The sequence below is a fragment of the Antedon bifida genome, chromosome 11, assembly GCF_963402885.1.
Source record: "Antedon bifida chromosome 11, ecAntBifi1.1, whole genome shotgun sequence".
NCBI lineage: Eukaryota > Metazoa > Echinodermata > Crinoidea > Comatulida > Antedonidae > Antedon > Antedon bifida.
In genome coordinates, this window is record NC_136236.1 from 12,054,277 (window position 1) to 12,070,915 (window position 16,639).

The 16,639-nt window shown below is 34.1% G+C and overlaps 2 protein-coding genes across 5 annotated transcripts in view; one reads left to right on the forward strand and one right to left on the reverse strand.

The window, feature by feature from the left end:
• LOC144856120 (NACHT domain- and WD repeat-containing protein 1-like) overlaps positions 1-16,639 on the forward strand; it is a 187,846-nt gene that overhangs the window by 26,180 nt on the left and 145,027 nt on the right. The gene's annotated exons all lie outside the window — the stretch shown is intronic.
• LOC144855145 (CXXC-type zinc finger protein 1-like) lies at positions 36-16,625 on the reverse strand. 4 transcript variants are annotated; one of them, XM_078712960.1, is made up of 16 exons: positions 16,498-16,612; positions 15,858-15,887; positions 14,252-14,433; positions 12,647-12,747; positions 12,045-12,358; positions 11,358-11,432; positions 11,046-11,120; positions 10,276-10,422; positions 5,770-5,883; positions 5,501-5,664; positions 4,808-5,015; positions 4,113-4,217; positions 3,689-3,738; positions 3,216-3,309; positions 2,641-2,796; positions 36-892 (listed from the first exon to the last, which is right to left on the reverse strand). In XM_078712960.1, the coding sequence occupies exons 1-16, from the start codon at positions 16,525-16,527 to the stop codon at positions 533-535; spliced, it is 2,205 nt and encodes a 734-aa protein (XP_078569086.1). In that variant the 5' UTR covers positions 16,528-16,612; the 3' UTR covers positions 36-532. The 4 variants fall into 4 exon arrangements, with proteins under 4 accessions (XP_078569086.1, XP_078569084.1, XP_078569085.1 ...); XM_078712958.1 differs by having other exon boundaries at positions 12,030-12,358; XM_078712959.1 differs by having other exon boundaries at positions 12,030-12,358; positions 14,252-14,430; positions 16,498-16,605.

Sequence of the window (16,639 nt, forward strand, 5' to 3'; positions counted from 1 at the left end):
TACATGCAGCCCCCACACCCCCACCCACCCCTTGACATGCTACTGACTTGAGTAGATCATTTCTGGACACAATATTCTATTTCAATCAACATATGTCTATCTTACTTTTAACATTTATTACGCTACTGTAATTATTTATTTTATTGTAACATATTTTTAAAACAATTTTTTATTTACTTATAAAAAAGCTTCAGAAATGATCTAGATTTGTACAAAGATTATTTGATACTTAGTTGTATACTTAGTTGACAATAAGAACATACTTGGAGAACAATTACAGTTCTCCTTTCTATAAAATTCATTAAAATTAAAAGAAACTATTGACATTACATAAAATTGAAGATCAGTGACCTAAAGAAGAAGTCGTGACCTAAAGAAGAAGTCATGACCTAAAGAAGAAGTCATGACCTAAAGAAGAAGTCATGACCAAATTATAAGACTTTCAAACACAGTTAACAGCAAACAACTTAGGGTATATTAACCCAAAAGAAATGTTTGCATCAACAAACTCAGTCAAAATAAGTTACAAATATTAAACAGTTTGTGCGACTCCGATTGGCATTGCAGGTACTCCACCTACACCCCCTGAAACACTTTCTCCCACCTCTGCAGATACATCTAGTCCACTTCCACCCCCTGAAACATTTGATGCCTCCTTTTCTTGAATCTCTTCTGCTGGCTTTTCTTTACCCGTTGCTTCTTCAGTTGGCTGCGGTATTCCCATATTCATCTGGGTGTTCACTCCTGTGTTGAATCCAGATTGCATGTGCACCTGGGCCAGCATGTCATGATCTATGGTCTGATGTAACATGAGGCCTAGAACACCCGCCCTCTCAGACATCGCTGTACGAATGTTACGCTCTTGTTCAAATAAGTCATCCAACTTTAGCCACTAAAATTAAAACAAAAATCAATCTCAGTTCTAAGAAAATACTGATTGAATTAATAATAATGATACAGACTTCTAGAGCACACTTAGCCACCAAATGTGCTCAAGGGGCTGGAATTATTAAACTAAGAACATACTTAAATTAATCTTAGCTCTAGTAGTAATAAAGAATCACTATCAATCTCAGTTGTAAACTAAGAAAGTATGTATTGAATTGAAAGTAGTAAACTAAGAACGTACTTAAATTATCTTAGCTCTAGTAGTAATAAAGAATCACTATCAATCTCAGTTGTAAACTAAGAAAATACTTATTGAATTGAAAGTAGTAAACTAAGAACGTACTTAAATGAATCTTAGCCACTTACCCAATGAACTCTTTGTAAATCAATCTCAGCTCTACGCAGTTTAAATGAATCTTAGCCACTTACCCAATGAACTCTTTGTAAATCAATCTCAGCTCTACGCAGTTTAAATGAATCTTAGCCACTTACCCAATGAACTCTTTGTAAATCAATCTCAGCTCTACGCAGTTTAAATGAATCTTAGCCACTTACCCAATGAACTCTTTGTAAATCAATCTCAGCTCTACGCAGTTTAAATGAATCTTAGCCACTTACCCAATGAACTCTTTGTAAATCAATCTCAGCTCTACGCAGTTTAAATGAATCTTAGCCACTTACCCAATGAACTCTTTGTAAATCAATCTCAGCTCTACGCAGTTTAAATGAATCTTAGCCACTTACCCAATGAACTCTTTGTAAATCAATCTCAGCTCTACGCAGTTTAAATGAATCTTAGCCACTTACCCAATGAACTCTTTGTAAATCAATCTCAGCTCTACGCAGTTTAAATGAATCTTAGCCACTTACCCAATGAACTCTTTGTAAATCAATCTCAGCTCTACGCAGTTTAAATGAATCTTAGCCACTTACCCAATGAACTCTTTGTAAATCAATCTCAGCTCTACGCAGTTTAAATGAATCTTAGCCACTTACCCAATGAACTCTTTGTAAATCAATCTCAGCTCTACGCAGTTTAAATGAATCTTAGCCACTTACCCAATGAACTCTTTGTAAATCAATCTCAGCTCTACGCAGTTTAAATGAATCTTAGCCACTTACCCAATGAACTCTTTGTAAATCAATCTCAGCTCTACGCAGTTTAAATGAATCTTAGCCACTTACCCAATGAACTCTTTGTAAATCAATCTCAGCTCTACGCAGTTTAAATGAATCTTAGCCACTTACCCAATGAACTCTTTGTAAATCAATCTCAGCTCTACGCAGTTTAAATGAATCTTAGCCACTTACCCAATGAACTCTTTGTAAATCAATCTCAGCTCTACGCAGTTTAAATGAATCTTAGCCACTTACCCAATGAACTCTTTGTAAATCAATCTCAGCTCTACGCAGTTTAAATGAATCTTAGCCACTTACCCAATGAACTCTTTGTAAATCAATCTCAGCTCTACGCAGTTTAAATGAATCTTAGCCACTTACCCAATGAACTCTTTGTAAATCAATCTCAGCTCTACGCAGTTTAAATGAATCTTAGCCACTTACCCAATGAACTCTTTGTAAATCAATCTCAGCTCTACGCAGTTTAAATGAATCTTAGCCACTTACCCAATGAACTCTTTGTAAATCAATCTCAGCTCTACGCAGTTTAAATGAATCTTAGCCACTTACCCAATGAACTCTTTGTAAATCAATCTCAGCTCTACGCAGTTTAAATGAATCTTAGCCACTTACCCAATGAACTCTTTGTAAATCAATCTCAGCTCTACGCAGTTTCTCCCAATGAAAGTGTTTGTTGCATTTCTTTTTAGCCATCAGACAGAACTGGTCAGTTTCCTTTAGAATGTTACCCTTGGTGAGTGGACATCCGCAAACCTCGTTGTCACTCACCTGTAGGTCAGAAATATGTCAATCATGAAATAGAACAACTCATTTAGGATTCTCCTTCCTTTGAGACAAGGATAAGGGGACACTTAGGCCCCAAAGACTACCACTAATTAAACTAGACCAACTGGCGAGTTGGATGTTTTCTACCAGTAGTCTTTTAAAGCAAGTGAGTGGCCGAACAGTTAAGACAGTGGAACAGTAATTATATAGCCATGACATCAGCAAGGGTTCAAGGCTGACGCATGGTTCTGGTGGTACCCCTGTGTATTAGTACACACACACACACACACTGATCATAACTGGGCCCTCTGGGAGGACAGTCTTTGACTGAAGAGGTCACCCAGTATAAAGAATTATTAATAATAAAGTGTTGGTAGAAGGAAAGGACCCAGTGAACGCTGACTTGGTAATGAGAGACTTACCTTTGGGTCTTTAGTGTGCTCAGGACAAAGTACTTTCAATCGTTTACAGTATGTACTCTGCTGCGGATTGAAATAGTCACAAAACATGGATTCTCTGTAAAAAGGCAAACACACATGAAAGGATATCATAGACAGGTTATATAAAGCTCTGTCCACACTATTAAAACAAGTGTGATGTGCCCAAATGACATCATTGTGTCCATATATGGGCATATCACATTTTGTTGTCAGAAGTTTGATAGTGTAGACAGGTTATATAAGAAATAATAATTCATTTAATTAAATAAAAAGAAATATATTATGTAAATACTGTATAACTTATAATCATTGTAAAATCATAACATTTTAATATGCTCAGATTTTAATTATAAATGCATTATTTTATATAAATTGATTATACAAACAGCAAGTTATCAAAAAACTTATATATATATATTATACCATAGTAAAAAAAATGTTGATATAATATTTACCCTGCAATTCTTGTAGGGTAAGCTGACCCATAAGATGTTTGACTCTCCAACTGAAATTAAAATTAAAATGATCGAATTTAAAAAGCTTTAGCCAAAATTAAGCAAGTTTGATTTACAATGTATTAATTTTAGCGAATATAGAACATTTTCTGATAAACAGCATCAAATATAAACAATGTTAGATAATATTAGAATTGTACATATGAATTTGTGTATGAATTTTAAATTGTTTAAATCTGTTTGAGAATTTTAACTTTATTAATCCTCCTGTATCTTTATGTATGAATGTCGTCTGTATATTATTGTATTGTTTTTAAGAGGGCCTTTCAAGTCAGCTGTACTGTTGTAGTATAGCTGTTAGAGCTACCCTTGTAAAACTTGAACAAAAGTTGAATAAATAAATATATTGGTCGGTTAGACATACCTTACTGAAGCATCTCTGAAAGTGTCTAATAGCCCTGGTTAGGTTCACTGGCAAACCACAAGACACGCAGTATATACTTAGTTCAGCCTCTTCATCTTCTGTGTTCTAATAATAAAAAAAGAGGATGGTTACAAGAAAGATGAGCAAAGAAGAACAAAGGGACAAGATATGAGAATTGTAGAAACAACCTCTGACATACTTTGACCTTATCGCGGTTGGTACCACAAAGATATATAGCTTCTATATCTTTCTGATAATTTACTGGCATTACCAAATTACAGACAGGAAACTGGGACAGAAGTAAGCTACCCTTTGTTTATTTTTTATTTTATTTATTTCAACAATATTTTACAGGAGTCCATCCAGCCAAAGCTGATCATTAGGGACAATCACAAATATACAATATGATGAAGAAATAAACATGTAACAATTAAAGTAAAATTAAAATAGAATTTATAAAGATAAATAAAATAAAATAATGTACAAAATAATTAGAATTAAAATGGAAATCATATGTATGTAATTCTTTACGTTAAACCATTCATGAATACGTACATGTGCGACGTTTCAACTTGTTTTTTAGGAAGAAAAGGGAAATCAAATAAAAACAATGAATTAAATTAAATTAACCATCTCAGAGAGAAAAGACCAGAAATAGGAAGCAATAGACTGCCAAATTGGAGCATGTATCTCACCTCTTGATCTTGATCAATGGTACAACGTTTAGCCTTCTCAACAATCCTCTTCAATTGGTCGATCTGTTTATCAAGGTCCGCTATGTTTTTCTTTGCATTCTCCATGTTTGTCCGAACAACTTCAAGTTCTTTTTTGTTTTTCTCTTCTGCTATGCAAGGACTCTCCTGCCACTGTTTGATGCGTTGTGGCAGAAACTCAAAGATACGACTGTATTGATAGAAAGAAACATAATTGTATTCATAGGCAGATTTAAGTAAGAGGGATGGGGGTTGACTTGTTCAAGGAGGGGAAGGACATGTGGCATGGTAAATTGCAATGCAAAAGCACTTTTTACAACAATTTTAAGCCGTAGGTCACACCTATTTCAAAATCTAGGATCCGTCACTAGTATGATTTCACAAGAGTGTTTATGAACAGAGTTAAAGTAATTGATACAGGGTAGACAGATATACAACTTGCATGCAAGTAATAAGGTGTACTAATACTAGATAAACACAGTGGCGTAACAGCTATGAGCGCTCACTGGCTAAACCCAGGGGCCCCTGAGCTACAGTGCCAAGAGGAAAAAAATAGGCATTAAAATATGTCGAAAAAGCTAAAAACGGCCAAGGCCTCCAGCGTTGGAGGGCCACTTAGGGTTCCTAAACCAGGGGCCTCAAGCCTCTGCGTTACTCCACTGGATAAATGCTTACTTAGTTGCAAGTTTAAGTCCGCACTCATCACTGCAGTACTTGCTGTTGGTTCTTGCAACCTTTGTACAGCCAGGTCCATTACATTGTTTGGGGATCTCTTTCTGTCTTTTTAGCCGTTCATCTCGGTCATCTTTCTGACTCAGTTTTCTCTTCTTTTCCTTTGTCTGGTTAAAAATACATAAACTCAATTTAAACAGTAAAACATACTTTAGTAAAACTAAAACATATTTTATTATTATTATTAGTAAATATTCTATGCATTTACAAACCTTTTTGTCTTTGCCTTTCACATGCTTAGATTTCTTGTGTTTCTTAGATAAGCGCTTATCTTTAGCTGGTCTCATTACATAATCAAAATGATCCAACAAACTGGGGTCAACATCCTAAAGGTCAAATGAAAATAATAATTCATATGAAAAATAAGTAGATTAACAAGACGCACGTATGAACAAGAATTGTGTGGAAAATTAGTCTTTTTTCAATTATATGTGATCACACACTACTTGAATTTGTAGACAAGTCTGTTACGGTTAGGCCATTATTTGACCTCTTCACAATTCATGTGTAGAAGGCAGTAGCAACATTAAAGTTTGGTTATCACTGGGACGCAACGCAAGGACGAATTGACCAATGACAAGCAACAGTTCGGATAATCCATCGCTTGTGATTGGTCAAGTTGCGTCCTAGTGGGAACCAAGATTTAATCTTGATACTAGTTTGAACACTAGCCTAATGTACCTGAACTAACCAACTTGCACAATAAAACATCACCAATAAATTAAACACACTGTTTTTAAGAGTAGATTTATTGCACAAACTTAAATACAAGAGATGGTATTAAGAACACTAATATAAATCAACAACAAATTCTAACAAAGAATGAAAAACCAAAACTATAAATTAAATCTATGTTTGTTTATTTAAATATTTACAAATATAAAGAACAACTGTTTTGTACAAGTTTACAGCAATTTTGTCGGCAAATACAAGATATTTTAATTGAATCATTTCAAAAGCTTGGTTCCCATTGGACACAATTCAGCGACATAGGCATAACGCAAGTGAGTTGACCAATCACTTTGGATGATCTATCGCATCGTGATTGGTCAAATTACCTTTTGTTGTGGGAACCAAGTGAAATTGAGAATTTTGATCTTTTCACTGAAAATGAAAAACTTTAGAAATACAAGACGAAAAGGATTAAAATAACTATGACCTTTGACATCATTCATCAAAAATATGTCATAAGTGACGTTAAAAAAACACTGAAAATATGTTTTTATTATACAGTAATATTATCATATTATGTATAAGATGGGTTTTATAATGTACAAAAATACCATATTTTAAGTCATAGTCAATTTGACTATGTTTAAGTTGATTGTTAAAATAAATTCAAGATTTATTTACAGAGTCTACAACTATTAATATACTGTATATTCTATTGTAATTGTGTAGTTTTTGTGGACCTTTCTGATTGTTGTGAAACCTCTGTGCATGTTAAACAGCATATCACATAATATACACAATATTCACAACCAATTTAAAATCCTGTATTCAACATGCCTTCTTCATTTATACAACAATATACACATTAAAAAAACAAGTAGAAACACAACAGATTAAGATTTTTGGATATCCTCTGGTTTTAAATTGAAAAAATTAAGAGTTGGCTAAACATGAATTTTCAAATTATACAAAAACACATGCTCCACTTGTTCATCTGTTTGGCAAAGACTACAAACTGCGTAGAAATATATTTTCAAATAATATACAAAAACACAGGCTTTAAATTGCTGTCTGACATAACTTTACAACAATGCCCTTTCAGTTTAACTTAATTAAAAAATGGAAGAAAAAAAACTTGTTTAATTTTAAATACTGTATAAACCTGATTAAATAATGTAGCATACAAATATTGACTGGAAACAGAGTACTGTATCGTACATGAATTTGTGCATTAAAACACGCACCCAGTTAGAAATTAATCACATGTGTTTCAATGTGACATTTATTACTGTATTTTATCAATAAGCTATGGAAACTGAAAATTATTTAATTTGTTTCCTTTTAAATTTAAAAAATGGTCCAATGAAATATAAATAACAATCTGCCAAAGACATCCAAAATATTACAAATTATGTGTAAGACATGCATACAATATTTGATGACAAAAAGTATAACAAAACCATAAAAATAATTATCTTTGGCACAAATGATAAACAAAATGAATAAGGTGTTAAGCTCTGTCCACACTATCAAACTAGTTTGACAAAAAGTGTGATCTGCACAAATGTGGTAGTGATATAACATCATCATGTCCATATGAGCACATCACATAAAGTTTGATAGTGTAGACAGAGCTTAAGTTGTGAAAATAACCTTTTAATTGTTTTGTTGTACCAACATCATGGTAGCACGGTATTAACTATTTACAAGTTGTTTTTTCTAATACAAACCAATAAACATTTTATATACAGATAATTTACAAAATGCTGTTCAAAGATTGAAATACTCCATAAAACTATGTCAGACAGGATCCTTGTCAAAACTCAATTACAGACTGGCTTCTGTCAAACTCAATTACAGACTGGCTTCTGTCAAACTCAATTACAGACTGGATTCTGTCAAACCATTATTACAGACTGGCTTCTGTCAAACCAGTGTTACAGACTGGCTTCTGTCAAACCAATGTCACAGACTGGCTTCTGTCAAACCATTGTCACAGACTGGCTTTTGTCAAACCATTGTTACAGACTGGCTTCTGTCAAACCATTGTTACAGACTGGCTTCTGTCAAACCATTTAACAATTTTTCTGCAAACGTTAAGCAGATTTTAACTAATATACACAAAAAGAATAATCATTGATTTATAAGAATAACCTTTATCCAATCGTAATGATTGCTTAGCAGCCAATTATTATTTAAAATTGACCATGAAAATGAATCCAGGTTGAATGACATAAGCCAGTCCTAATTAAACAATGTATAGAATCTGTCAACAGATATCTTCATTATTATTAATAGTAGTACTTTTTTGTTCTATGACTGAATACAAATAATCAGGATTCATATCAATGATTATTATTATAAATTGGGAGAAGATTGTGTAGATCTGCATGTGTAGTTATGTGTCATAGTTGATGTACCATAGTTCAGGCTGGTATAGTGATTACCATAGTTCAGGCTGGTATAGCGATGTACCATAGTTCAGGCTGGTATAGTGATTACCATAGTTCGGGCTGGTATAGTGATGTACCATAGTTCAGGCTGGTATAGTGATGTACCATAGTTCAGGCTGGTATAGTGATGTACCATAGTTCAGGCTGGTATAGTGATGTACCATAGTTCAGGCTGGTATAGTAATTACCATAGTTCAGGCTGGTATAGTGATTACCATAGTTCAGGCTGGTATAGTGATGTACCATAGGCCAGGCTGGAGTAGTGATGTACCATAGTTTAGGCTGGTATAGTGATGTACCATAGGCCAGGCTGGTATAGTGATGTACCATAGTTCAGGCTGGTATAGTGATGTACCATAGGCCAGGCTGGTATAGTGATGTATCCTAGTCCAGGCTGGAGTAGTGATGTACCATAGTTCAGGCTGGAGTAGTGATGTATCCTAGGCCAGGCTGGAGTAGTGATGTATCCTAGGCCAGGCTGGAGTAGTGATGTATCCTAGGCCAGGCTGGAGTAGTGATGTACCATAGGCCAGGCTGGTATAGTGATGTATCGTAGGCCAGGCTGGAGTAGTGATGTATCATAGTTCAGGCTGGTATAGTGATGTACCATAGGCCAGGCTGGTATAGTGATGTATCCTAGTCCAGGCTGGAGTAGTGTTGTGCCATAGTTCAGGCTGGAGTAGTGATGTACCATAGTTCAGGCTGGTATGTACCATAGTTCAGGCTGGTGTTGTGATGCACCATGTATCTCAGGCTGGTATAGTGATACACCATGTGTCTGGCACCATAGACAACAATGTTTCCAATGTTCACAAATTGTAACTTTCCTGGAGACCAATATCACTGCCATTAGAACAAGCTGGTCCACTAATCCTTACAAACTTTCAAATGTTCAGAAGATCCTGAGAAAGCTCTCCACTGTCCAATATAGCACCAGTGCACTATTTTGCACATTAATGACGCTGTTCAAGACAATCTACTCATGCTGATGTATTCTTGTTAATGCTAAACAAGCACAGATTTCAGAATTCTTACTAGCATCCTCTGTAACAACCAGGTCCAAATAGCCATCACTTCTCTCTTCTCTCCAAGTAGTACTCACTCAGATATTCTAGGAATCAACATCTCATAGCCTTGGTGTGTCTTACAGTAGTTGAGGAAGGAACTTGTAGTTGTTGTGTCACGAGAGATCCACCCAGTTAGGCAGTTTACGGCAGTAATCCATGTGGTCCATCAGCCACCAGAATCTTGTCTGTAGAGGACAAAAGCGCACAGGTGAACAGGCGTAGATCTTCATGCTGGGAACTGGACAAATATACTTAGGGGAAGGCATAGTTTTCCTAACATTAACAACATAATTTAACACTTAAGTATATTCAAACATGATAAATGTTTCCACAACACAAATATTACATATTACATTTGGCCTTAATTAGTTTACATTTTTTAACATACAATGTTACAGTGTGCAAGCCTGCACTTTAAACTAACAACATTCACACATTAAACATTACATGAAATACACAAACATTTTAAATGGAAATAATATGTCATAATATTGAAAAAATATTGTGAAAAGAAATTGGTTCTTACCCTTGGTATCATGTACGTGTGGTCTCTATGAGCATCCCCTTGTTCTGACGATGTTTCACTGTGTTTGCGTTTACGTGATGGCGGCCCTATATACACCATTTCATCCTCTTCTCCTGAATTTGGGTAGTACATGCTCCGCCGTGATAGCTAAATAAATAAAAACAATACACAATTAATGCTTGGTTCCCACTAGAGACGTAAGTGCAACGTAAGGACGTAAGCGCAACGTAAGGACGTAAGCGCAACGTAAGGACGTAAGCGCAACGTAAGGACGTAAGCGCAACGTAAGGACGTAAGCGCAACGTAAGGACGTAAGCGCAACGTAAGGACGTAAGCGCAACGTAAGGACGTAAGCGCAACGTAAGGACGTAAGCGCAACGTAAGCGCAACGTAAGGACGTAAGCGCAACGTAAGGACGTAAGCGCAACGTAAGGACGTAAGCGCAACGTAAGGACGTAAGCGCAACGTAAGGACGTAAGCGCAACGTAAGGACGTAAGCGCAATGTAAGGACGTAAGCGCAATGTAAGGACGTAAGCGCAATGTAAGGACGTAAGCGCAATGTAAGGACGTAAGCGCAATGTAAGGACGTAAGCGCAATGTAAGGACGTAAGCGCAATGTAAGGACGTAAGCGCAACACAAACGATGTCCTATTCAAATTGTTGGTCAAGTCGCTTGTGTTGCCTCTCTAGTGGGAACCAAGCTTAAGCAAGTTACTAATGAAAGTTAAGTAAGAAGACAAGAAATTGCTTAATTAAGTACAGAACTTACCAAAGACAATCGAATACATTGCTTTAACCTGCACTTCTGCCTAATCCTGTTTGGTCCGCCAAATTTCTTCATATCCTGAAAAAAAAAACATCCCACAATAATAATTAAAAAAATTAAATTAGCAAGAAATATTTTAGAGTATAATAATAATAATAATAGTCAATTAAAAGGGTAGCCACCATGTTGTCTGTGATAGGGTATTGCTAAACTGTGCCAACACAAATCAAGTGGACATCCTAACACCTTGAGACATGAAATCATCTATAGGGTTAATTTGCCGTGTATTCTACTACACTGAAACAATCTACTAACCATGCAGTAGTCACATTCCCCGCAATCGTCTTGACGATAGCAAGCATCACAGTCTCCACATCTCCGATTTGATCGCTGAAAAAAAGATAAAACAAATTTTAAGTTTATGTTCTAAAACCACACAGTTTATTAGTATTAAGACTAAATTATGAGTTTTGACTGTATAAACTAATTAGACTAAGTAATAAGTGTATCATCTATTTGTATTATTCTGTTTTTACTTATATACTGTACTGACTCAAGTATAAAGCTCTGTCTACATTATCAAACTAGTTTGACAAAAAAAGTGCGATGTGCCCAAATATGGTAGTGATATGACATCATCATGTCCATATATGGGCACATCACATTTTGCTGTCACATAAAGTTTGATAGTGTAGACAGAGCTTAAGGCTACTGTAGACATATAATAATAAATGGATAATGCTTAGGAGATGTGTGTATACAGAAGGACCAAACGTGAGTACATTACAAAGAAATTAGTAGACTTATACCCCAGGGTGGGCTTATACATGGATCAGTACGTTAATGGATAATGCTTAGGAGATGTGTGTATACAGGAGGACCAAACATGAGTACACTACAAAGAAATTAGTAGACTAATACCCCAGGGTGGGCTTATACATGGATCAGTACGTTAATCATAAATGAATAAAAAAAAGTTGTAATTACAGGTAATGAGCTTACCACAAGTGGTAACTTAACATTATTGGCGTATTCATCACTAGAACCTTCTGTACCAGATTTCTTCTCTTCATACGCTTTTAACAGTTTATCACAAAAACTAGTATCCACTTTATCATCTACAGGTTTCATTTTCTTTGATGTTTTCTTCTTTCTATCCTTGTCTTTAGAGTGCTTCTTTTTCTTTTTGTCCTTGTGTTTTTTCTTGTGTTTATCTTTCACCTTGTTTCTGTCTCGGTCTCTCGTTCTTGATTTTTTCTTCGCTTTCATTTTTTTTTCAATTTTGCGGTATATTACATTATTGAAAGGATCTTTTGCTGTTTAAAAACAAACCAGAAAATATGAATAAATATTACATGAATAAAAATTCTTTCTACATCCAATAAAAAAGAAACAAAATTGTAACAAACTACTGTAGGTTAATATCAAGTGTAAACTTAATGTTAACAGTAATGTTAACTTAATTAAGTATGTTCTTACTTAGAACTGTAGCACTTGAGAAGGAACTTCCCCCATTCCCTTAACATTTCCTTAATTACCCCTTCCTTCTTCACTTTTAAATTAGATCAACAATAAGATAACTCCTCACAACATTGAGTACTTACTGCGACACGGCGGACAGGCATATTTTCTGATATTTTTAGACGACGATTCTTTTAAATTAACGCAATCACCATGGTACCACTCATTACAGTAGTCACAGCATCTGAAAATTAATTATCAAACTTTTACAAACATTTATTAAAATGTTTTAAAAAACAAGATATATTTTAGAGCATTGAAATTAAAAGTTAGCCATATATCAAGTGAACTTTATTGGTAATGGAAATACTATTTATTTCTAAATCGAATTACACCGCTTATGATAACTTTGTGACATGAAATCATGTTAAGGGTAATTTTCCCTGCATATTTAGGATTAACTCATTAAATATAGGCATCACCATTTTTAGTGAACACTTTTGAGTAACTTAAATTAAAAAGTAGTCAATTAGACAAAAAGTATGTTACTGTACTGTACTCACAAAACCAAATCATAATGATAAACACAGACATATAATGTGTTTTTTTATAGTGAATGAATTTACGCAAAATCAAATGCAATTATCAATGGCCTGACTGTGACCTGTAAGGAAGTTGCTAGAGTACAGACTGTCAACACCAATTGTACGTGCTAGATAGGATACTCTAATTGACAGATTATGTTCATTACGTTGTAAAGTTTATCAACAAAGAAACAGAAATACTTGGACGTTATCATGATTTAAACAAAATGACTTAAAACAGACAGAAACACTAGCTCGATAATCATGTATTCAGTCAGGGAGAAAAGTGGCAAAAGGCTTCCAACTTTCATCAAAGAGTTTTATGTGGTTATCATCAGAGACAGTAGTACAGTATAACTGTGTTATGTGACAAGAGTAAATATATAGACATCTGCCACGAAATAAAGTAGCTTTCCAAAATAAAATATAAAGTAGTTTCTACAAAATGACATAGAACAGAAACACATGCTTGATAATCATGTATTCTGTGTCAAGAGTAAATATAGAATTTTGACACGGAATACAGTGATAAAAAATACATCAATTGCTACAAGTTTGTAATACAAGTTAGACACACATCATGGTTGTTTACGAGATGATTTTTGCAAGACGTGTCCAGACACCTTGAGGTAGATTTATTTCTTTCCCAGTCAGTGAATCACTGGAAACGTTTTGAATGTAAAATTAACATAACTGTCTGAGACAATGCAAATGGTTAATGCAGGAAGCCAGAATGAAATCTGTTGGGATTTGTGTGTGTGTGGCTGGCATGTTACTACAGTAGCATGATTATTGTCATGCTTGAATGAAACCTGCTTAGATTCTAAGAATTTAACTTGAAAACAAAGAAACTGATGGCTAATTCTTATAAAATTATACCATGCAAAAAAAAGTTGAAAGAAAAATAATGCATTTCTATGTGAATTAAATTATATGATTATTTATCTAAATTCAATTTACATCAAGGCTGTAGCCAGCATGAGGCAGACGAGGCATTGACCTCACCAGTAGAGATCATTGTTTTATATTACAGTATATTTAAAGCATCTTTACCTCGTCTGTTTTTAATGTTTCGCTACGGCATTGTAAATGCAATTAATGTTGTTCTGATATTCATTAATAACTTTCTAACTAAAGACTCAATTGGATTGTTTTGATACTTACATCATAAATCGTGAGGCATCTGTACTCTGACAAACACAATACAACTCTGGTGTACTACTGCTGTTATCTTTGACTGCTGGACCCTTGTCTTTTGGCCCCTTCTCCATAAATGTCATCAAGCCAGTTACCTTTGCAGCTCTTTCTGGCAACTTGTTGAAGGCCTTAGCAACTTCCTCCTGCTGCTGAAAATAAAATACAACAAATTATTATTTTCCTGTCTGGAAGACTGCTAAAGTACAGCGCTTGCTTTGATGAACTTTTTGCTTGGATGTCTTTGATTATCTTTTATAATCTGCCGCTAAGTAATGTATTTATTATCAATTTGATTCAAATAACATATTCTTGCAATTGTAAAAGATAATAATGTGTATTTTTTTTCTATCTCCACTTTCTCCAACATTATCATTATCAAGAACTGATCATTTCATATTTCTCTATGTCTAAATACAGTATGTGTTTAATAAAAATGGCTATAAAATAAAAGTTTAAACAGTATAACAATCTTAATGAACATTCTGAGAAACATAAATGTTTTCACCTCAACTTTATGAATGTAAATGGAATTTATACTCAAAAGAATTTTTATTTGATTTTGAATACTTAAATAAATGAAAAAAAGTTTGTTGTTTGAGATGTAGTAATGAAATATAAATTAATTGCAGTTCAAATACAATGATAGTGTTAGAGTGCAAGTAGTCAACGTTATATCTGCAGCCTTCTTCCCTACTGTAGTTAATTCACTAGGATACAATCTATAGATCCTTACACGTACTAGGACACAATTGATTAAAGACAGGAACTTGTTTGTTTTTGTATTTCCTTTTGATTTCTGTTTTATTTCATAGTATTAGTTCAAGTCTTATTGGAATTAAGTGTAAAGTTTTTAGACTAGGAAGAGCTCCAGAATGGAATGTATAACTAATATACTAAACTTTCAATTGTTTTTGTCTATTGCATTGTTAAACAATTAAATAGATTAGTACAGTAATACTAATACTTTAATAGTCAAACATTTGTTGAAGATCTGTTTTTCCATGGATGTCACATGAATTATAACATAAATGAATGACTGTACAGTAGCTTGCATGTCTACAATTAATTGCTGTTGAATGCTATGATTAAGAGGACGTATCACCCTACACAGACGGAAAACATATCAGTAAATGCAGAATAGGAAGTGCAATGCTCTGATGCTGCTGTCAACTTATGGGTTTGCACATGTGCAGTACGTTGTCAGTTTATGATTTGCACATGTGCAGTAGAGTTTGTCAGTTTTATGATTTGCACATGTGCAGTGCGTTATCAGTTTATGATTTGCACATGTGCAGTATGCTAGTAAGAAACAAAGGACATTCAGAATGTGATGTGAACTTCTGTCTGCCCATGAGCACAAAAACATGAAGTTGGTATTAAAAAAGTGCTGATACATACTCAACAGTAGTGTAATGATATTTATGTGTTTAAATTAAAACTGTCTGCTTTAAAATAAACTTTAAAAAATGAATAGGCTTTGAACTAGCTAGAATGAAGGACAGTAATGGTATGATGTAGGTTGCCAAAAATAGTAAGTAAGCTTGCAACAGAAAATGGTTTAATTTTTACTTACATCACTATCTGATGACATATAGTCAAGAGACTGAAAAATTCAACATTTTAAATAAAATTTTAAAATATTTTTACCATTAGCAGCAGTAGGCCTAAACACTTTCTGAGCGATTTCTCTAGCTAGGTAGGCTCAATCAATTCCTATTTATCATAATATATTAATATAAAATATTTTGTCATTATTTATTAATTAATGAAAACTTTTTTATTTGCCAAGACATGTTTACAATACAACTGAATACACAGAGAACAGAGAAGATAATAATAAACAATATACAATTAATTAAACAAAAGTCAAAACAACTTTTAAAAAGTTCATAATATATACATAAAATAATCATTTAATTTATTTGAATTATTATAGTATAGTAAAACAATTATAATCGATCAATAAACAAAGCCAGGCATTTAGTTCGATAATTGTAAACAAAGTCCTAGGCCCCTAAAGTGTGGACTACTAAATTGTGACACGACAAAAATCCAGGTCAGTCCAGTTGGAATTAGCGTTACTTTATCGCGCAGACTCATAAATTTCCGACGAAGCGGGCCTAGAAAAACAAGACAATTGACGCTGTTCATATCTCAATATTAAACAAATAAAATATTATTTCATTACCACCAAAACATAATCAATCACTTACAGATTTATTTGCTGAATCACTATCACTCATTTTTAACTAAATTCAGGTAAAATTGACATAAAATAGCAACAACTAACGCGAAAAACAAGACGCCATTTCAGCAACTTTGACCTTAATTTGCATTTTTAATGAACTGTAACAT

Bases quoted from the DNA above. Each gene is read 5' to 3' on its own strand.
- LOC144855145 (XM_078712958.1), bottom strand. From the start codon at position 16,527: ATGAGTGATAGTGATTCAGCAAATAAATCT. The intron at 15,888-16,497 runs GTAAGTGATTGA...TGAATTTTTCAG, and splicing joins GTGATTCAGCAAATAAATCT to TCTCTTGACTATATGTCATC. The intron at 893-2,640 runs GTAAGTGGCTAA...TTTTAATTTTAG, and splicing joins ATTTACAAAGAGTTCATTGG to TGGCTAAAGTTGGATGACTT.